Below are 22,323 nucleotides of genomic sequence, written 5' to 3' on the forward strand. Positions count from 1 at the left end.
GCGTGGTTAGATTGGACATTGGACCACTACTCCACAAGGCGTCTGGGGAACGTGGGGTAGATTTTAGAGTTGGCAGACAGTTCCTTGGGCTCATAATACACCACGGCCCGCACGACGTCACTTATTGACCTTTGCCATGTGCGACGGTGATTCTCAAGTTAAGTTCCATTGAATCTAACATCCCGTCACCATACGTTCGTGAAACGAGAAATCGGTTTGATTTGCCTTTCGACATGTGGAGAGCATGGTGTTGGCGCTGCTACGTTGTGGTTTCTCAACCTTAACTAGCAACTAACGTCTTGGTCATGATTTGAGTGACGCCAAGCTTTCCAAACTAAGTATTGAGGGTCATACAATGGCCCATCAGCAGTTACGAGCAAGCCTATGCGAAAGTTGGAATCTCGATGATGTCTCACCAGTCCAGACTCACGCCCACAAGCCCGAGATTTTGTGAGAGGTAGGTATTGCGGGATGGTGCCCTGCGGAGCTTTTGTCCGGATAATCGGCTGTATTTAGCCAATGACTTTCTTGGCCGCATTGATGCGAATTCCCAATTTCCCAAACGCGCCTTCGGCGAAACTGAATAACGGTCAGGCCGTGTGATGTCATAGCACTTACATTAGGACTCCACAAAAAATGCTAACCTGTTGGCCGCCGCGACAAAATAACAGACGAGGCTTGATGAACACAATTCGATTCGAGCAACTAACTAGCAAGATTCCATATTGGAACTTTGGTTAAAATCAAATCCAAATCGACGCATCACAAAAATCCTAATAATGAGAGGAGTTCGATAGCTTGGGAATGAATTTCTCTCTGCTTTCGCCCAAGAAGTATGTTTAAGAGGCAAACATATGAGCTCACCACACAGGCTAGGCTTTCCCAGCAATGCTGAGGTAACCACGCCTTACACCCTGAGTTTACCTACAATGGACGACACAAAACAGTAGAACATCTGCGATATAGATAGACAACCAACAAACCCAGCTCCAACGGGAGCAGCTGCTGCGATGCCTGGAATTGAACTCGACAAGCCCTCTACGGCTCCCATCGAGGACTCGACCGAAGAGATCAAGTTCGAGGAGACCTTCCTCAATGATGAACCGAAAGCCGTCATGCGCGATCATGAAGGCAAAGTCGCCTATCCCAATTTTATACCGCCGGGCATCGATTCACCTGCTTCGCAGAAGACCGAGTCTTCTACGATGCTCGCATCTGCAAAGGATCCCAAAACGGTTACGGGACCCAAGAAATCGCATTCCCTACCTCCATCTAACGCACGCAAGACCCAGCCCACGTCCAAAGCGCTTGAAACCGAGAGACCCTCTCTCGAAGGAACTAGAAAGTTTCTAACCGATGCGCCGCGACGAGGCGATTGCCACTCTGTTTCGACAATCCCCGTCATCAGGCGCGCAGGCACCAATGCATCCATGCTAAATCGAGCCTTGTGGGATCGCATGGCCCAGGAAGAAGACTCCGATAGTTCACTTTTGTCCGATGAGGATGATGAGGAGGAAGGCGTACGAGCAGGTCAAGCGGGCAGTCGGCCAAAAGAGCGGACGAGCGAGGACATGTATCGACGGTTTCAGGTCGCCAACGACAACTACAATACCAAGGGCAAAATATCCAAAAGAGATGGACGTCTCAACATCACGGTCAACGATACGAGCAATACGGGATATCTGGCCAAGGCCTTGGGAGCGGCTGTGAAGAGGGTCGTGCCCAAATCAGGTGGCAAATGTGTACAAGGTAACCGCCCGACTACCTCGAGGCTCTCTTCGGTGACTACTGCTACATCGGAGAGCATAGGGCGTCCAAGCCTGAATATCGTCATCATGGTCATTGGCTCGAGAGGGGATGCGCAACCGTTTCTCAAGCTCGGAAAAATATTGAAGGAGGACTACGGACACCGAGTTCGAATCGCCACCCATCCCGCGTTTCGAGATTTTGTCGAAAAGGATTCTGGTCTCGAATTCTTCTCCGTCGGGGGAGACCCTTCTGAGCTAATGGCCTTCATGGTCAAAAATCCTGGCATGATCCCCAAACTGGAGACTGTGAAAGCAGGCGACATTGGTCGCCGACGAGCGGCCATGGCCGAGATGTTCGACGGATTTTGGCGCGCGTGCATCAATGCGACCGACAACGAAAAGGACACCCACAACCTGAAGATGATGGGCGATAGGTCCCCGTTCGTCGCAGATGCCATCATCGCGAATCCGCCCAGTTTTGCGCACATGCACTGCGCCGAGGCCCTTGGCATTCCGTTACATCTTATGTTTACGTTTCCTTACACTCCAACGCAAGCATTTCCTCATCCCCTGGCGAGCATCAAGAAGTCCAATGTGGACCCTGGGTACACCAATTTCATATCCTACCCCCTGGTTGAGATGATGGTCTGGCAGGGGCTTGGAGACCTGGTCAATGACTTTAGAATCAAGACCTTAGGATTGGATCCCGTCTCGACACTGTGGGCACCGGGAGCAACGTATCGTCTCCATGTGCCATTCACATACCTGTGGAGTCCTGGGCTTGTGCCAAAGCCCGAGGACTGGGGCGAAGAGATTGACATCTCCGGATTTGTGTTCTTGGATCTGGCGTCTTCCTTCGAACCTCCGAAAGATCTAGTCGAGTTTCTCGACGGAGGCGATAAACCGATCTACATTGGCTTTGGTTCCATTGTCGTGGACGATGCTGATAAGTTTACCGAAATGATTTTCGACGCGGTTGAGCGAGCGGGTGTACGAGCACTTGTGTCCAAGGGGTGGGGCGGACTTGGGCAAGACAATGTCCCCGATACCGTTTACATGCTTGGAAATACTCCACATGACTGGCTCTTTCCCCAAGTGAAAGCTGCCGTCATCCACGGCGGTGCCGGCACTACTGCGATTGCGCTCAAGTGTGGTATTCCAACGATGATTGTGCCCTTCTTCGGCGACCAGAACTTCTGGGGCTCCATGGTTGGCAGTGCCCGTGCCGGGCCGGATCCTGTGCCCTACAAGAAATTGAATGTCGAAAAACTTGCGGAAGGCATCAAATTCTGTCTCACAGACGAAGCCCGTGACGCGGCGCAATCTATTGCTAGGGATATCGAGCTGGAAGGTGACGGAGCTAAGAACGCAGTCAGATCATTCCACCACCACCTGACACTAAGCGGTGAGCAGTCGATGCGCTGTTCGGTACTGAGTGATCGCGTTGCAGTCTGGAAGGTCAAAGATACAAGCCTTAAGCTCAGCGCCTTGGCTGCCGATATTCTTGTTGAAAAGGGGTACTTATCCTGGCGCAAGCTCAGACTCGTTCGTCACAAGGAATGGAATGATTTTGAAGGCCCTGGTGAACCACTTACAGGTATAGCCGGCTCCCTCATGGGCACGGTGGGTGATTTCTTCGGCGGCTTTGGCAGTGTTCCATATCGCTTAGCCAAGACATCCAACAAGCGCGCCGAGCGGAAGAAGGCGAGGGCAGAGAGGCATGCGGCCAGGCGAAAACGCAAATCGCAGCAGAAGAAGAACAAGAAGGTACATGAGCACAAACTCAACAACAACATAGTAACCGCCAACGATTGTACAGATGCTAGTGGGTCTGCTGGCTTTCCCTTCCCTGACGCACGCATCGAGGCTAAGGACCAGGCGCCTGGTCAAAAAACACACCAGCAGATTGAATCAGTGCCAAATCCCGACATTTGCCTTACCGACACCGAAACGCCAGGAACCGGGGGTACCGACATGTCGGTTGATGACAATCCGGCAGAAGAATATGCGAATGATTTCTCGGAAGGCTTGGCCAAATCCGGACGTGCTATTGCTCATGCCCCGGTTGATCTGTCAATGGCCATTGCTCAGGGTTTTCACAACGCTCCTCGATTATACGGTGACGACACTGTGAGACGGCCTCCGCGTGTGACAGGCATGCGCTCCGGTCTGCGCGCCGCCCGATCCGAATTCTTTTACGGTGTCTATGATGGCGTTACGGGCATCGTGCGACTCCCTGTCAAAGGAGCAAAAGAAGATGGAGTTAGGGGTGCTCTTGCAGGGGTCGGCATGGGGATCGGCGGTTTCGTCCTCAAAGATTTGGCGGCCTTGGCCGCGCCGTTCGGGTACACATTGAAGGGTATTGCCAAACAAATTGAGAAACAAGGCGCGCCTATTAAGTATATCAGGCGTGCTCGCATCGTTCAGGCCCAACGCGAGATGTTTGGTATGTCCGAGGAAGAGCGGAAGGCGCTATCGCAAGAAGTATACAAGGGCTGGGATGTAATGAGGCAGCTGTCTTCCGTTATCATGCGCGAGAACAGCAAACGGGGGCTTATGGGTCATCTTGAGGTGTTTGGTGGGAAGAGGGGGAAAAAGGGACAGCAACTTGGTAAATGGGGCATGGGTAGGGCGTTCGAGAGCGTACAAATCGCGGAAAAAGCTATAGCCGCTATCCAGCGGGGAGAGAATGTGGAGGATGTGCTGGGCAAGGAGACGAAGCCTGAGGTCAGCAGCAGTACTAATAATAAGAAGAGTGAGGATACGAAACGGAAGAGTGTGGATACGCACAAGAGCGAGGAGAGGAGGGTTTTAAATCAAGAGACCACAGTCAGGAATGAGATTCAGGATGAGGCGGAAATGAATGCGAGGAGGGCTGTTGAAGAGGACGTTGAGACCGAGGGGGCGCCGGGGCAGAGACAAGATGCTACGCCGACGGAGATATATCCTGGTCACTAGTGGTCGCTGAAAGGTATCTGGAGTTGTTTGTGTAAAGCTTAACTGGATGGTTGGTTTGATTATCCCCTTGTGCTTTTGGTGTCTCCGTTGAGGAAAGTTAGAAGTGCAATTTGCACTGCCCCCTTTGCCCCTTTTGCCCCTTATTTGGGCATACACCCCCTTGTGGACCATTGAGTGGATGGCATACTTGCGGTTAGGCTCTAGATTTGACACGTGGCAATATGCATTGCGGGGCGTTGGAGGGTGGGCTTTGTCGTTGATGATTTTCACACATCAGAATGCCGTGGTCGGCAAGTCGTGATACATCACCTAAGCATTTGTGTGGAGCGGAATAGGAAAACATAAGAGAGCATTACATGAGCAGGATGGAATGGTTTATGAGAGGTTCAGGTGTAAACGGAATGCCAGACAGAAAGAATAGCCTTAATTAAGTAATGATTTTAAAACGTATTGGTCGCCTTTTCATACTCAGTGCCCTTTTGCCGAGTTCGACATAAAGAACTTGTTTGGTTCTTTATGTAATTAGTCAGTTTGTATACTTAATCTAGCTATCACGGCAGCCTAAAGTATGATAACCCTACCTGTCACGGTCTATGACCGGTATGTGGCCTCTGCGACGCCTTCGGCCAGAAAGACCCACGGAAATCTCTGAATAAGCTTCACTCCGACAGCACTTGGACCGACGGAAAGCTCTGAATAAGCTTCACTCCTACAGCACTTGGACCCACGGAAATCTCTGAGTAAGCTTCACTCCTCGAAGATTCCTGAAACGACGAGACGGGAGGACAGAAGGATAAAAGGGAGAAGGGTTCACCACACTGAATACATCTAATGTTTTTCTCTTCATAGATGGATAGTACTCGTAGAGTAGGCTAGGCTAATTGCATCGACATTACCCTTGACCCTTACACTTACCCGCCTTTCCTACTAGGGTTTACGAACCGTTGAATCTAACTAACCTAACAGGCCCGTTTTCAGGCAGCCCGGCAAGATTCAGTGATGTGAACCGAAGGCGGGTTTACCGATAGCTATAGATAAGAAAGGCAGCTAAAGAGGGCCTTCGGCTAGCTATTTACCAAGTTTTTCCAATATAATTATTCACACCCCGTATGCTCACGCATCAATTAGAAACCAAAAGAAGCGGAACGGATCAGGGCTCTAGCGAAAGAAAGGTCACGTAACTGGATCATTAGTTCTTGATAATAATCTAGAAAAAGGATCATTAGAGTCTTAAGATAATCTAAGTAGTCTAGGTGGATTAATAAACGAGAGGTTAGATATATCAGGGATGAGCTCCTAGGTATTTCATAGATAAACAATCTCTACTTTAGGGCTTATCCTTTTGATCTCTAGTACCGCTGTCTATTACCTAAGGAATACAGGCATTGTCTTTACCACATATGTTAACGATTTCTGAATGACTAGCCGTAAAGAATGGCCGCCGGTAACCAACTACCCCACATAGACCAAAATATCTAGCAGTTTGAACAATTCATGCTCGAAGCCGGGCTTATCCACGCTTATCCATGCTTATAAGCTCCATATTCCCGTAAATAAAGGCATCGTTTGGGAAGCTCATCGAACTACTAGGGATGTAAGTGAAGGCACCGACAAGGCTGCGTGATGCGAGTGCATATGGGGTGTGAATTGTTGTATTGGAAAAGGATGGCCAGGTCAGCTATTCTGGCCTGGCAGAGCTCTTTTATAGCTCTTATCTATCTTATCTCTAGCTATAGGGCAACCCCCCATGGGGTCACGTATCACTGCGAATATGTTGGATAGTCGGTATGATCATGTCATAACTTGGCCCTCAAGGCCACATTTGCTGTCTGTTTAACCGTAGTAGCAGCCCCTTTTGTAGAATCAATAAAGCAGACAGTCATGATTCCCTCCAGGGTTTCACTAATAAACACTAAGAACTCCCTGTTTCCCTCCTATAGTGTGAAACAATAATGTTTCTTATTGATGCGAATTCCACAGAGACCAACATTGTTCATAGTTACACGAGTCCCAAACCCCTTCCTCATGACAAGCCATCATCATCCTAAAACTCCCACTAAAACATCATAAACTCCTTCCATTTATGCGATGCAAGCAGATACAGAAACATAGATAAGTAGAAAACATGAAAAGTAACCGAAAATAGATAACCAAAAAGCCCTCGAAGTCGCCAGCCTTTCCTACCCTTCAACCCCTATTGACTGCCATGTTGGCTAACGTCGTGATTTCTTCTTCAAGAAGAAATCGCGAATCATCGTGCATAATCTCGTAAAAGCGCTGCGCAGTTTGTCCAAGGCCGACGAGAACTTGGCCCTTAGCCATGCCCAAAGGGTGTCCCAAGGGATGAAATACATCGCAGCTGCAACCGCCGTGACACTCGCCCCCGCCACAACTGGGGTACCCGCCGTATTGGCCAGCTTGAAGAACCCCGACGCAACCTTGACGGCGCCCATCTTGAGCCAAGGTATCGCATCCGGACTGAGCGTGACACCTTCCGGCGTGACCCTCAAAGCAGAAACGATTCTGCCTGCCCCTATGAGAAGACTGAGAAGGGCGGCTATTGTGCTCTTGAGATGCTTCACATTTGTTTTGGCCTCGGAAGCACTGTTGACCCCCTTCTCAAGGAGAGCTTTCAGGTTTTGATAAGCCTTGGCCTCCTCGTCGGCGGTCAAGGGGACTTTCCGCTGGCCCCATGGCATGCCACGATGGAGCTGGATGACGACGCCGGGGCCGAGAATCACGGCGTGTTTCCGCACGCGGCGGATTTCCCATTGGTCGAGTCTTATGCCGCAGAAGGTAGAAAGGCCACTGACTCGCAGCTGTCTGTGTCGGTCTTCGCGCTGCCCGCAGCGGATGATGGCAAGCTTGCCGACAGTGGCGGGTATGTCAAAGAGGCCCAGGTCGACGTGTCGGCTGATGAGCATGAATAGCATCGGAGTTGGCTTCTCACAGGTCTCGGCGATTGCCTCTTTGAGACCATCGACAGTTGAGGGCCTGATGATGGACTTGGCTTTGAGGCGGGTTAGTGGCAGAAAACTATCGGTCCAGAGAAGACGGACTTACAGCGTTTGAGCAACTCCCACCATGGTCGTTTGCATTTCTGCTCTAGAAGTGGTACGGTGTGATTTCGGACAATGGGAATCAAGACCCCTGATCCCTCTTTGCGCCACTGGTCTACAGTGTCGTATACCTCCTCGCACTCTTCATAGCGTGAGAAACGAGGTCCAGTATTGGACGTGGTAACTGCTAATTTCTCAGACATGTTGACCGGAGGTGAAATGATGTAAAGTGAAGTGAAGTGATGGAAGGAGTGTAAGTCAAAACCCAGGAAACCCTGGGTGGGCAAAGTAACAACTGAGCAAAGGGAATGTTACGTGAAGAAGAATTTGGCAGGGAGATCAGATTCAGGGAACATGTAATAGAAGACACGAGAGTTGCTGAACTGGCAATCGTCTGCTGGATGTATCCACTCCTGTCAGGCGCCGTTCCGTACCGCAGAGCCCCATTTCGTTCGACCCATAATTGTGTTGGCCAACTCATCACGTATCATACCGACCGCTTCGTGGGGTTTTTTGTCAGCGCAAGGTTCCGATCTAGTAACTTACAGGTTTTCCCAAATAGACTAGTCCAAGCTAGCCTTTTTCTGTACTCGATCGTTGTTGAAAGAAACCCGACAAGTTCTGCACCTTTTCCCCAGAATCTGATTCGAGCACAAGCTACCCCTGCCACGGAACGACTGCATAGCTCTTAGACTGTTACTGAAGTCTGTTCGTACTGTGTGGGTATACTTCAGGTTGGTCGACATGATCACATCGGAATGCAGACCTCAGCGTTCTCTGGGGTTCTGCTGTGTCGTGCCACTCACAAACAAGCCGAATTCTTTGGCAAGAGCGCGCTATCTTTGTGGTTGTGCGTGACCTACTGTGAAGCTGTTTTCTCAGAAATTTCATACAGCTTTTATGGCCCTTGATTTCGCTGGAATTTCTTCACCCACACAACTGCGAGTTTGGGATTAGAGCAACGACTCACTGTCGCTGTGTTCATATATCTTGACAAACACAATGACCCCCGCACTCATGAGTGGTCCACATGTACCCGCATGGAAGCACTTGACACTAACCATCATTGACCTCTGGGACATCGAGGACTGCAGAAGCAGCTGATTTCATAAACCCGCTCCTGTGCCCCGTTGCATGCAGGCCCTCCGAGCTGATCCTATACTCAATCGGGGCGTTGATGCCTTCAAGAAATGAAGGCACGAAGGAGATTACTGCTGCAAGGGAACTCCTCGCACCACAGGGTACTTCAGATCTCTGCACGCAATGGCTAAACATAGCTGAGCGCTACGCGATTTCCGGAGAAGCCCTTCAGTCAGGACAGCTGGAGGCATACTGGCGCCACGTCCATATTTCTCGCGCAGGAATACGAAATTGGGTTGAATTTTCGGCGCAGGTGAAAGTGCCACTTAAGCATTGGTGCCAAGAAGAACCGTGCAAAGGTCCAAGCCAGATATATCGGGACAGTTCCCACCCAGAAGATACCCAAACAGGAATGGCGATTGCCGGATCTCGTTATGATGGTTATCTTGTGGAGCATATGCCATTGGTTTCTGCAGATGGACACGGTGATACGGATTTCATTCGGACTTTCGATCGAGTTCGTGCATGCCGCGTACGGCAGGTATGGTAAGCACCATACAGTGACTAGCCTATCAGAGTTGTTCGTTCGCATATCCAAGGAGGAAATGGGCGGCATCTTGAGGACTGCATGTCTGCGTATGTTCCATCTGATGGCACCTAACATTGACGAAAGGCTAATTAGCTCTGCATCGAGGCTGGTTATAAGTCAATCCACCCATCTGCGGCCACTCCACTCCGCGGCCCACCCTAAAATCGCCGACTCACCATGCTTCAACATAATACGACTCTATAATTGCCAACCAGACAATTAACCGATTTCTACTAAATTAAGTACAGCGCACCACGATGAAATCCTCTGCTTCGCTGGCGGCTTGTATACATGCCTTCTCTGCTCGAATCGCTAGTATGTCCACAAAGTCCTTCTTAGGTTCCGGGAGTACTCTACGGCGTTTTTTAGGCTTCGCTTCCTCTAACTTAGCAGCTAGGTCTTCATTCAGGTGCTCTGCCGATCTTCCGGAACAACAGCCGCGCCGTAGTGTCAGGGTACGGCTAGGCCGAAGGCAATAGTACAGAGTGATGGGGAGTAACGGGCGTCCCTCCTACGTAGCACCGGGTGGTCACTGGCGGTCTCAGGTAGGGGTGCCCACGGTGATGCATTGATCTCTGCCCTCTCTATCTTCCTCCGTCTCGACTCCTTACTTATAGCCAGCCGAGGTTCTCTCTTGGATTCTGGATGTTTGCTTCCGTATGTCTGTGTTCCTCCGACTTCGGCCAATATCTTGGACAGCGGCTCCTTATCTGCAACCAAGCGATTCCCTATCCGCTGCAAACGGCTTCAACGGCTCTCATTCGCCACAAGCGGCTCTCTAGCCGCCACAAACGGCTTCCTACCTGGTGGAAGCCGGCCCGCCTCGGATGACACTTGTGGCTCTGACAACTCCTTCCCTATCCTACTTCGAGATGGTCCTTATATAGATAGCTAGGCCGCCGCTTGGACCCGGCATAACAGCAGGGTCGGCGATGCCAAGGATCTTGACTCTCGTCATCCCAAAGCTTCACATAGATTGTAATCATGATTCGGGAGTCTTTTGTCCGAAACACCCCTCCGGCGGCCCGCCGGTGTCCTGCGTTCAGTGTCCTGACACCCACTGGTGCCTATGGCATTCTGTTCTCTGACACGTAGCCTGACCGAATGCTACGTTAACAGAAGCTAATACCGCTTAATACGGTAGAACCGCTTCAAGCCCGAAAAACTAGCTAAATCCAGTGGTTGTAGTATATGAGTGCGCTAGGAGAAAGAGAAACTAGAATTTGTTAGAAAAGCATTTATATACTCGATAATAGTGATCTAAGTGCGACTCTATATATCTTTAACTAGAATATGTTTACGGTAGGCCTCGCTTATTACTACTTAGTTATCCCTAACCCCTTGTATAATACTAAATTCGTTAGCATTTTAGGTATGTGCCGGCGGAATGCTACTAACCTCTAGCAGGTTCAGACGGTCGAAGAAGATATTAATCTTCGTCGTGCTAGCGCCGTTGATTCGCTTATAATCGATTGATTTGCTTCCGAGGGAGTATACGGCTGGATCCCGACATAAAAAGGCCCGACGCTAGTTACGGCTAAGCTAGCAGTTGGCCCTAGAGTGCTGAGCATACGGTTGACGTATAGCCGGAATCTTGTTATCGGCGGTCTAGGCGGCACTACGCTAGTGCCTATGAGGTTAAGTGAGCTTCTTGAGTGGAAGATAAGGCCTAGCGGCGCTTATTGACCTCCTCTCTGGTAGGATCACCGACGAGGCGGTAGCGTAAGGTGCTGCGCGGCACATGGCTTATTCTGGATGACCGGCGCTATACCTGCTGTCAAGTACGTCGATTATAGCGTTACATATGTGTATTTTCGCTGAGATATCCATGGAAGAAGGTAGGGCTGAAGCAGGAGAATAGATGATTAAGTTTTCACATCAATTGGACGCGTAGTTGTGCCGTTATATAGGAAATAGTAGTGGGGATGTCTAGGTTCGCATCGCGTTGCGGAGTGGGCCGTTGAGTGGGGTGGCCGCAGATGGGGTACTTTGACTTACCACAAGGAAAGCCATGGTTGGGCATCATCGATAGTAACTCTGCATTAACTCGTTTGTTGTTAAGGTGGCTGCCACAAGACTGGAAATTTCGTCTCTTTGCCAGATGATTTGGGGCCCATACAGCGGTGCTGCTTATGGACACCCATAGCAAAAACATCTATGCGTCGGAGTTAGTACAAGCTTGCTACATACAGAGGATTTACTCACACGTAAATGAATTCTCCATATCTTGTTAAAAGGTAGAAATAAACAAATGTTGCGTATTGTTGACTTTTCTGGGGACTGCATCATTAACTGTTCACACGCCCCAATCATCTGTCTTCGAACGTCTTGAGTACTCCTGCAGAGGTGGTATGATCCCACTAGTCCCTAGCCGAACGTACACGTTTCCCAGGAAAAGGCCACCGCACTTCCTACGGTTTGTAGTTCTGCTGCTGTGTAAACACGACATCACTCTATACCACGGCGGGTAGGATGGGAAACTAAATGATTAACATGATTTCTCAACTCAGCTTTAGACGGAGTATACACAAATCTGGGTTCCAATGGTTAGCAATAGGGCGTCACTGATGATGAAGACTGTCCTTTCAATTCCCGTAATGTCCTCAGAGTCATCAATCTAACTAAAAGTGGAAGCAAGGATGAAAGTACATTGAACGCTTTACTATTGAATAACTTAATCAGCATACTTCCATAAAAATTATTCTTTTATCTAACAAAGAAGTTAATTCGATTTTTTACTGTAAAATATAGGTCACTTACAACTTCTAAGCTTAAACACTTTACAGTCATAACATAGATAACAGTACAATTATTGTAGAGTCATAAGATGTAATGGGACGCCATTGTACGAGTAGAATGAGGAACAGGCATTCAAGAGCTCAGAGGTGACAGTTCTCAGTCGATAAAATGAAGCACGGCTGATAAAGAATCAAGATCGACCAAACCATGAACTTTGCATCGACGTGGGTTAAACGATTATGGGAGGGGGATAAAGCCGAGAATAACTGGTGGTTTGCGGAGTTTACGGAGCCGGAGGTCGCGGAAGATGAGAGGACGGAGTAGTACGGATGGAAGAGTCATGGAGTTGGGTATTATGGGAGAGGGGCAATTTGTTGTGGGGATAGTGTCGGTAACCAGTGGCCGTAACAGCATTTGGACTGGGCAGCGAGCGTCAGTGCAGGCGAAGATGGGGATGGGAGGTATGTCATCCAGACGATGCTCATTAGGTTCCAGCAGCCGCGAGTGGAGAGGACAAATGAATATGGCATCAAGATCCAGACCACAGCCTCAATGATAACACTGACAGCGACCGGGAGTACAAAACTGCCATTGACGCAAAATTGAACGACATCATCAACCTGCTAAGGTCACGGAAAGCAAAGGCCGCTGACTTGAAGGTCTTTTCCTAGTTAGGCAACTCCCAGGAACTCGAGGACCTTACCAACACATACATATCGCGGCATACGTATTTCCTCGAGTTCCAAAGACCCAAATGATCGTGGAGAGTCTGCGATTTAGCCATATCGAGGAGCGCCAAAGTACTATCCCGGAAGCACATAAGAATACCTCCAAGTGGATCCTCGAGGGCAACAAGGCCAGTTCCAATCAATGGCTCGTGAACGCAGAGAAATCCATTTATTGGATCGCCAGCAAGGAAGGTTCCGGTAAATATAGCCTGATGAAGTCTATTCACGACCATATAAACTTCAAAAGTGGCGTTCGCTTCTGGGTCAGAGGTCGAAGACTGGTTTCGGCCAACCGTTTCTTCTGGAACGCTGGGACGGTCATGCAGCAGTCGTAAGAAGGCCTCTTGAGGACAATACTCTTCCAAATCCCCCCGAACGCCAGGCCACTAAGAGAACTAGTTAATGGACTCCTAGCGCTGGCAGGGCTTGGAGATTTCAGCTGCATGTTCATTCTGATTGATGGGCTAGATGAATAACAATGGACCATGATGCGCTCATGGAGATCGTACACTCGCTCGACACGCTGTGTTTCCAGTCACCCCTGGCTCGAATTTCTGATGCCTTGAGAAATTCACCCTGGAAACTATACCTGCAAGATCTTCTTAAGGGGGTATTGGCAATTATATTCTGGACAGCTTAGTGGGATAGAGGCGCTTTAGACAGTTTAGTCTTCGAAACGATGCAGCCTCAAAAGATATCTTATCGTATCACCACCATGGCCGAAGGGGTCTTCCTCTGGGCTTACCTAGCAGTCAGATTATTGATTTGGGGGCTGGTCAATGCCGATAGCATTTTCGACTTGCAGAGGAGACTACATGAGCTACTGCCACGACTGGATGAGTTTTTCGACCAGATGCTACAATTTATTGACAGTTTCTACCAATCACGGACCGCTAAAGTTCAGCTGATATTGGCCCATGTTCGTATCCCATTGCCACTTATCACGTTTTACTTCTTCGATAAAGAGGAGAGGCTGTCCAGCCAAGTTACCTCTCTCCAGGACTGACCCAACGCGAATGACGTCGAGGCGGAAATGTTCGAAACTAAAAAGAGACAGTTGATCGCCCAGTACAAGGACCTCATCACCCTCACAGAGCATATGAAAAGCCCGGTTCTGTTCAACTCCAGCATCGAATTTCTCCACCGAGCCGTCACAGGGTTCCTCAGCTAGTTTTGCAATAGAGACTGGCTCTTCTCACGTGCAGGGCCCGGCTTCAGCCCCTTTAAAACGCTCTGGAGGTTAACCTGGCCCAATTTGGGACTACGATCCACTTGTGGCGCTTGACCAATTTACCGTTTTCGTTTGACGATTGCTAGATTGAAGTTAGTATAACTCCAGTCCTAACGCTTAGGCCGAGGCCTATATTCAGTAGCTTGGTGTCTCATTCTGAAACACGTTGCATTCTCCTACGTCAGTGTGGATACCTTCATTCCACGATTTGCCAACCTCCAGTTGAAGATAACTATACTCGAGTGTAGGAAATGTGCTGCGAAGCGTTCCCCACAAGTTACAACGCCCTCAGCACTAAGATTTATAGCACCGCGTGCTCTCAGGAGAGCAAGCTAAACCCATCTCGCGTGGTACATAATAGAGGCTGTGGTTCTAATAAGGTTTCCTTCAGCGATTTCCCAGACAAATGGCTCTTAGCGTAAGGGGCGACAGGGGTGAGACGACCAACCCATTTTGCACACAATGCGACACAATAGCAGGCAAACCGAACCATCTGAGGATCGACACTGCGGCACAAACCAGGTGACCACTAACTTAGAGAACATAACCGACAATTGGAATAAAATAACAGGAAATCCCGAGTCGGGAGCCCCGCTGAAAAATAAGCAGAAGGCCTCGAGATCCTGCATCGTGTTGGCACCGAGCAACTACGTCATCATGAACGTCCCGTCCCTGTTTTGACTTCCTGCGGGGAACGGAAAAATCATATCCCCCAACCTCACATAAGTTGTCGTCAGACTTGGTTTATAACAATTCAATCTTTCGATCCGCATGTACACGTTTTTTCCCGTGCATGTAATTCAACGACTTGTATCATCCGACTCTGTACTTCAGAATACGACGAAGTCAGCAAAAAGAAAAAGAATAAGAAGAAAAGACGGTCCACCATGGACGTAAACGTCCCCAAGCTAGTAGACTCGGTGCTCCCCGACCGGGCCAAGGGCAGAAACGCCCGCATCATCGCAGATAACACGCCCAACTACCGCGACCAGGGTTTCTTGTCGAGCGACTTCCCCCGCTCGCCCGCCAAGCTGTACATCACAGCCGAAGACGACAGCTTCGACGAGCAGACCTTCACAGAATGGAAGCAGGAGGGGTTTAACGTTGAGTACTTGCCCATGGGCAGAGGGGGACCCGAGTACCGCGGAACTTTGTTCTCGCTGTTCCGGCGCGACATGGGGCCCTGCGAAATGTTCGGTATTGTTGCCTATGGCGAGGCGGCCGCGTTTTGTCTCGAGCATTTCCATATGATGGATAATAACCCGGACCACAAGCTCGGGTGCTTGATTGCATATTACCCGACGCGGATTCCGGACCCGAAAGCCAAGTTTCCGTCTGCGGTGCACGTGTTGGTGCATTTACCGTTTGGGGAGGTTGGGGTAGTCAAGCAGAGCCAGCTGGTTGGGTTCCAGGGGAAGAAGAGGTTCGGGAAGAGAACCATTGATCAGGGAGTTGGGATTGGAGGCAGTTTGAATATTGCATATCCCGCATATTCGTATGATGCCGAGCCTGGGTTCGCGGAGCACGACATGGATGAGTTTGACCAGGTTAGTGCGGAGCTGGCTTGGAGTCGGACGTTGGCGACGGCCAAAAAGACGTTTGGGATGGATAGTCGGTTGGAGGCGGTTGTAGAGAATAATATGCATGGTAAGAAGACTCTTTCACGCATGATCACAGCAGAAAGAGACCGAGAAGTGACATCACCGACTGACTAACTTGACTACAGCCAAATTCAACACGTGCAACGTCCCAGGCTTAATGTCCACCTACACGGCCAACGTCGACCCGCACGTGACGCACATCCCGACCCTAACAGGCGGCATCGGTGCCGAGGAGCTGCAGCACTTCTACACGCAGTTCTTCGTAAAGAAGAACCCACCTTCGCTGCAGCACACCCTCATCTCGCGCACCATCGGCGCCGACCGCGTCGTCGACGAGATGCATGTCACTTTCCAGCATACACAGGAAATGCCCTGGATCTTGCCCGGGATTCCGCCTACGCGCAAGAATGTTGAAATCATGATTGTTAGTATTTTGACGTTCAAGGGAGGAAAGATATTCCATGAGCATATTTATTGGGACCAGGCAAGCGTGTTGCTGCAGACGGGTCTACTGAATCCGATGGTTGTTCCAAGAAAAGCGAAGGCGAAGGGGGTGAAGAGATTGCCCGTTTATGGTTGGGAGCCGGCGAGGAAAATTTTGGAGGGGTTGGACGACGGGGAAGAGGGCGAGGCAGATAATGAGCTTATTGATGGGTTCTGGGATTCTGAGGATGAGAATGACGCTGGGGAAGAAGAACCCATTGAGGACACAGATGGGAACCAGTATGACGAGGAGGACGGAATGGAGTACGTTTCGAGTGCTGGAGGATCGGTGAAGCCACAGTCTAAGGAGCAAAAGTCACAATTAAGGAGGGAGAAGGGGAAGGAGAAGGATAACGAGCAGAACATGCCGAAACAGAAAGCGAATGGGAATGGGAATGGGAATGATTACTTTGGGTCGCATGCGCAAAATGCTACTGTGGAGAATGCGGACGAGTCGAGCTGAGAAGAGATACCGTCTGTACAAAATGATCGATTGAGTAATAGTATCACCTGAATTCGGTCGGCCAAGTTTTTAGGATAATTCTGTGTACCAGCGAGGGGTGGTCCTTCTCATTGCCGTACAGTATACTGATCCGTGTGCTACTTAATCCCTACTCCGTGCGGTGACATCTCGTTCAACTTCCGTAGCCATCACCCATAATCCTCAATTCCAATCAATCATAGATATACATCATCCGCCCAACTGTTTAGTAATGTCGCTGGCCGCGTTAACAGGCATCTTGGGATGGAGTTGACCTTGGTAAAAGATTGTCTTGTGAAGTTGGGGGTGTTGGTGGCGATTTGCGATCATAGTGATTGAGTGATAGGTGTGTGCCTGCTGCTGTGTATTTAGACATCGACATGGGAGTTGATGAAACGGAAACTGGTGCATTCTTGAAGTACCCCGTCAACGTGGGAGGGGCTGAGAAAATGCCCCAGGGTCCAAGACACCAACTCAAAGTGTCGACTCCACCTAGGTGTAAGAAAGCTTTCACACGTTACTATCGAAAGAGGAGAGCCCAAGACACTGGTCGAGCATAAGGTATTTTTCATTAAAAGTTGCCCTAGCAGCTGTTATAGGCCGTAAGAGAACACATTTGTTGTTAGCTTAGGGAGCTGGAAAAAATAGTATTGCAGGATGCAAGAGGTCCTGCTTGAATATACAAATGCATTAGGTTGCAAATGGCAGATAATCGAGGAAGACTTTATTTTTCCATTGTGGCGCATATCTACACACCGTGCAGAGTTCTAAAAAATGAATAAAATGAACAATAGGAACCAAGCGCATTCTCTACAAATTCCTGACATCCTGCAATTCAACGATGCCATTTCAGGTACACCACATTAGTATAAGCACATGATGACAATTTTCAATAAACTCTCCATGTAAGATGTTGCGGATATCTGGTTTGGAAGGAAATAGTCAGGTATTTGTTGATAGGAGATAGCATAGTCTTCTTGCGCGTGTGTAACTGAAATGAAGACGATTGAGCTCTAGTCTGTATTTCGACGTGGTAGCTGATTATCTTGTTATCGCCTCATAGCCATTGCCCTTTAGGTAAAGGCGCATGAGTGAAAGTGCTCGCACTCTTTGCGCTTTGCAATGTTGGCTGGTGGGTGATTGTTGATTTGCGTAGCCGAATGTTTGTGGCGATTTTCGTGCTGAACCAACAATCTACATATGCGTCCTCAGAATACAAATAATACCTATGGAATGTGTTGGTGCCAATTTTCGATTAGTAAATTTTACGATTTTGGACGTAGTTGAGAGTGACGGTGAATTAAGCAATGTAATGGAAGCTAAATACCGTGTGCTCAGGCTGATTTATGTTCAATTTTTGTCTTTAAGTATCAAACCATCTAGGGATCTGAAATATTCTAACAAGCTCTGGTCCTATGAACCACCTAGGTATGCTCTCAAGCAATGACTTCAATCTGGTTAGATGATGCATCTACTGTGGCAGCTCCTTCGTGGAAAGCCTTAGAGAAGCAGATTACCTGAATTCATGAAGCCATTGAGGAAAAGAGAGGTCACCAAGAACTCGCCATCATCGCCGTCGCCGGAGACGAGTGCTTGCCCCACCCGGAGTCGAAAAACAAGAAACGGTGGTCGCATTTTTAAAAAGGGGCGCTTCATACCGTTTCCCACTTAAGCGTAACTAGTAGGTGCCACATATTATTTGGTCAGTTGCACCCATACTAATCATGAACCTCTTCACCAGGCAAATCCCTAGTTCTGGTCACGACCAGAAATTGCCTTCAGGACACCATCCGAGGTCCGCAATGTGAGGCAATGCCATTCAATGATCAACCTCGCCAGCGCTGAGATCCGTGAGATCTCGTTCAGAGTGCGGTTTGGCATCAATACCCTCAAGATGCTCCGCTGCGGTGGTGGCAAGGATGCCTATGGGCAGCTCGTCATCAAAGGGTCATCTACATTCTACAACGTTCGCTTGGGTGAATGGCAGAGCGATCTTCAAAAACATACCAAGCTCTACCTCGGCAAGGCTGTTCATATCCAGCACATCCAGTTCAATCTCTCGCAAGTCAGCGCCTGGTCTGAGTCAACTGACAACCTGTCTGTTGCCTCGTGCTAGATAGTGAGGCGCTACCTACAAGGGACGTACGAAACCGACATGAGTGGTAACTGGTGGCCAAAAGTGGAAAGACTTCGTTCCTGGAATTTTCGGTGTTGCCGTCACGGGGGCAAAGTTGGCGATTGCCATGAAGGCATCGGCCTGTTGCCTGATCGTCAATTTCATATTCGGCGCGATAGCCTTGAAAGCTGGATGGTTCTCAGTTCAAGCATCTACCATCGCGACGGCCACTGGACCAGCTGTTCCCCTTGGCGTGGGTTTTGCGGCTACGGTGTACTTCATCCCATGGGGCGATCTGTTGTTGATGTGTAGTATTAATTGAATGAGTAATGAGATTCCCTTATTTCTCGATACTAAAACTACCTGCTTTTAGTGACGTTATAAGCATGATTCCTTCTGAAAATTATAGCAGCATGGATCTTGAATTCTTGGGCGGATACTGAAGAAAGAAGGAGCCGGCTCAAGCTGACTTGTCTAAGAGAAACTAGCCGGTACGAGACATTGTACACTTCTAAATGGCTTTCATATTGTGCAACCATTGAAATATGCATATCCCATCAGGGTCTTTATCCAATTTGTAATTTTGGGAACAGCACCTAGGCTTTAGTTCAATAGGAGAGTTTTTACGCGGCTAGCTGTTCCTACCTCAGGACAATTTGGTCCTCCCAAGTGAGCCAGAAGTTTAGTTCCCTTAGTTAATTAATTGCACGCAAGTGTATTAGACACCAAGTACAGCCCGCTTTCAAATACGGTTGTCAAGCAACCATGGACGTGCTTCCAACGATGCCCATGGCCACTGCCTTTACAAATATAGTAAATCATTGAAACCTGTAGCGCATGAAGTAACGTCAAGAAAATGAGACGGATGGTGTGAACACAGAGCACCACTAATTCTACTGAAAGGAGGGTGACGTCATAACGACCCCTAGTAGCATAAATCCATAGCTCTCATAGTTAGGATCATGGTGACAAAGCAAGATGATGTTCTAAATTCATTGTTGTGATGTGATAATCGCATGTTCTTCTTTTGGACATACAGGATGTTATAAAGTCGATAAATGCCTTTCCTCAAATTGCGGCGAAGGAGAGCAAACCCCGTAAGTGCTGTTAAATACTTCTAGGTGGGGGGCACCGCTGGTGGGGCTAAATTGGACGAGGCACTTCGCCGCCAGTGATCAAACACTACAAAACTTTTCCACTGTCCAGCATTGTTCATGACAACGCAAGATGCCGCCAGAAACTGACGGCCCCGGCCCAGAGGCCAAGGCTCAGCCAGATGCATCATCCACCAATAAACGCCTTTCCCAAACGCCGTCTGCGCCGGCAAACAATCTATACACCATTGAGCCCGTGCCCGGCAAAGGTCTCGGCGTAGTCGCAGCGCAGCGCATCCCGCGCGGGACACGCATCATGGAAGACACGCCGCTCTTTATAGTGCCTGTCGCTGTGACCAATTTAGCAGTTATGAAGCAGATCATCGCAGCGGGCCTCAAGAACGCGACCAAGGACCAGCAGCGCGAGTTCCTCGCACTGCCCAACGCGCACCCGCAGAACGGGCCGTTGGTCGGTACCGCCAGCACCAACATGCACCCCATGGGCGGCGCGTCAGCTAGCGAGGCGGGCATGTTTTTGCTCGCGTGCCGCATGAATCACTCGTGCGACCACAATGCGCAGAACACGTGGAATACGCGACGGAAGCGCATGACGGTGCATGCGTGCCGGGATATTGAGAAGGGGGAGGAGGTCAACCTGCGGTACCTATCCGGTGTGCTGGGGTACGAGGAGAGGCAGCAGACTCTGAAGTCCTTCTTTGGGTTCAAGTGCAAGTGCGAACGGTGCTCCGAGTCCGAGGAGATGCGGGCCGAGAGCGATCGGCGACGCGAGGAGATCAATCGGCTGGATGAGCGGGTTAATGATGGGAGGCGCATTGTACAGGAACCTGTCGAGGCACTGCATGATGTGTACAAGAAGCTGGAAATTATGAAGGAGGAGAGGATCTCGGATGGGTTTGTCGCGCGGACGTACCACGACGGTTTCCAGATCGCCGTAGCTAATGGCGATTTGGCACGCGCGAAGGTGTTTGCTCAGCGCTACTATAACGAGACGATTACCTGCTTTGGGAAGGATAACCCGGAGGCGGATACTTCCATGGCTCTGGTTAAGAACCCGGAGAAGCATGGGCTCTACAACAAGAATGGAAAGTGGAAGCAGGGCGTGGACAAGATACCCAAAGACTGGAGCGAGGAAAAGTTCGAGGAGTGGCTGTGGAAATTACCTAAGGGAGGACTCAAGGCATGAACTATAACGACTCACAGAGCATGGGGAACGGCAAGGGATGGATCGGGTTAGTGTTATCTTTGGCCACCTGGATGCCTTGGACAAAGCAGTGTTTTCTATTACATGAAGCTAACATCAGCAAGGTTGCTTTAGCCCAGGGCAGTGACATCTGGTGGTCCAAAGTGACCGTCGGTTAGACCAGGAAGGGCTATCTCCAGACGAAGTGAAGCACCGCCATATGCAGAAGTACACACTTGTTCCTACTCGACGAAACATATCTAAATTTACTGGATTCACCTTCTCGTAGTCCTCGTGTTGGATCGCGTATATCCCAATATGACCAGACTTGTCCGAGTGTGCTGGGGCACAGAGAGAGATGATTATAGTGTATTGTGGTGAGGAAATTTAGGCTAGTGCTGCTGTTGGGCTGAAGCCAAGTGGTCGTGTGTACGCATGCACCACTTCTGACAGAGTGGGGCCTCATTCAACTTTTAGCTGGCATCAGGGCCTGACAACTCGCCCAGGTAAAGTAAGTCATGCATGTTGCAAAACCCTGGGGGCGGTCTTGCTATTGGCCCGTCTTCCCGACTATAGAACTCGTCCCATGCTTCTTTCATACACTAGAGATTGCCATCTGCAAAGCTTCGTCTTTAGCCTCATGCAGTGATGGAGCCACAAAGGCCTGAGCCATTGTGTCACCTGTAGTTGAGCCATTTGGTAGCCCATGGAGCCCGTCGTTTCTCCCGCTGATGGGCCCTGCAGAATTCTGTCATCATGCCTCGGTCGTCTCTCCAGCCTTGAAAACTTTACACAATCAATCGTAATCCGAGGTCCGAGTATGTTGGTCCTCTGCATCGGGCCAAGGCGTTCCACTACCTAATACACCTCCAGGTAGGTGTACGTAGTAGCGGTCTGGTCAGGTGCTCGTTCATGACTGCATCTCGACGAACCCAATTGGGGTCCTTTGTGATAACGTCCCACACCCACATCCGGGACACCCAAAAATGCCTCATCAACACCGCTAGCCTCTAACTTCAACCTCTTTTATCTTTACCAATATCGATTCAATCGTTACGAAATTTTACGTACGTCTTCTTTACACTAATATGAGTCAATATACCGAAGATGATATTTATCGAGCTCTTCAAGCAATAGCTACCGGTCAAAGCCTCCGAAAAGCAGCATATGAGCATGGTGTCCCAAGGTCTACTCTTTCACGACGGATTCAGGGAG

At 49.4% G+C, this 22,323-nt stretch overlaps 6 protein-coding genes across 6 annotated transcripts; 5 read left to right on the forward strand and 1 right to left on the reverse strand.

Moving 5' to 3' along the window:
* Positions 1-660: 660 nt before the first annotated feature.
* On the forward strand, positions 661-4,706 carry BCR38DRAFT_445994 (uncharacterized protein; the record flags this gene model as incomplete). The annotated part of the gene is made up of 1 exon (XM_040861064.1): positions 661-4,706. The coding sequence occupies exon 1, from the start codon at positions 1,011-1,013 to the stop codon at positions 4,704-4,706; it is 3,696 nt and encodes a 1,231-aa protein (XP_040711944.1). The 5' UTR covers positions 661-1,010.
* A 2,213-nt stretch (positions 4,707-6,919) lies between these two features.
* Positions 6,920-7,968, reverse strand: BCR38DRAFT_488982 (uncharacterized protein; the record flags this gene model as incomplete). Its single annotated transcript, XM_040864348.1, has 2 exons — positions 6,920-7,716; positions 7,770-7,968. 2 exons carry the CDS (start codon positions 7,966-7,968, stop codon positions 6,920-6,922), a joined length of 996 nt encoding a protein of 331 aa, XP_040711945.1.
* Positions 7,969-12,927: 4,959 nt separating this feature from the next.
* BCR38DRAFT_351834 (uncharacterized protein) lies at positions 12,928-13,236 on the forward strand (the record flags this gene model as incomplete). Its single annotated transcript, XM_040856672.1, has 1 exon — positions 12,928-13,236. The coding sequence occupies one exon, from the start codon at positions 12,928-12,930 to the stop codon at positions 13,234-13,236; it is 309 nt and encodes a 102-aa protein (XP_040711946.1).
* A 1,600-nt stretch (positions 13,237-14,836) lies between these two features.
* Positions 14,837-16,807, forward strand: BCR38DRAFT_399535 (dienelactone hydrolase). The gene is made up of 2 exons (XM_040857718.1): positions 14,837-15,779; positions 15,859-16,807. The coding sequence occupies exons 1-2, from the start codon at positions 15,020-15,022 to the stop codon at positions 16,677-16,679; spliced, it is 1,581 nt and encodes a 526-aa protein (XP_040711947.1). The 5' UTR covers positions 14,837-15,019; the 3' UTR covers positions 16,680-16,807.
* A 1,712-nt stretch (positions 16,808-18,519) lies between these two features.
* On the forward strand, positions 18,520-19,135 carry BCR38DRAFT_412955 (uncharacterized protein; the record flags this gene model as incomplete). Its single annotated transcript, XM_040858766.1, has 2 exons — positions 18,520-18,762; positions 18,878-19,135. The coding sequence occupies 2 exons, from the start codon at positions 18,520-18,522 to the stop codon at positions 19,133-19,135; spliced, it is 501 nt and encodes a 166-aa protein (XP_040711948.1).
* An 857-nt stretch (positions 19,136-19,992) lies between these two features.
* BCR38DRAFT_446010 (uncharacterized protein) lies at positions 19,993-21,392 on the forward strand. The gene has a single exon (XM_040861065.1). It carries the CDS (start codon positions 20,041-20,043, stop codon positions 21,109-21,111), a length of 1,071 nt encoding a protein of 356 aa, XP_040711949.1. The 5' UTR covers positions 19,993-20,040; the 3' UTR covers positions 21,112-21,392.
* Positions 21,393-22,323: the final 931 nt, after the last annotated feature.

This window comes from Pseudomassariella vexata (assembly GCF_002105095.1).
Source record: "Pseudomassariella vexata strain CBS 129021 chromosome Unknown BCR38scaffold_14, whole genome shotgun sequence".
In the NCBI taxonomy this organism is placed as follows: domain Eukaryota; kingdom Fungi; phylum Ascomycota; class Sordariomycetes; order Amphisphaeriales; family Pseudomassariaceae; genus Pseudomassariella; species Pseudomassariella vexata.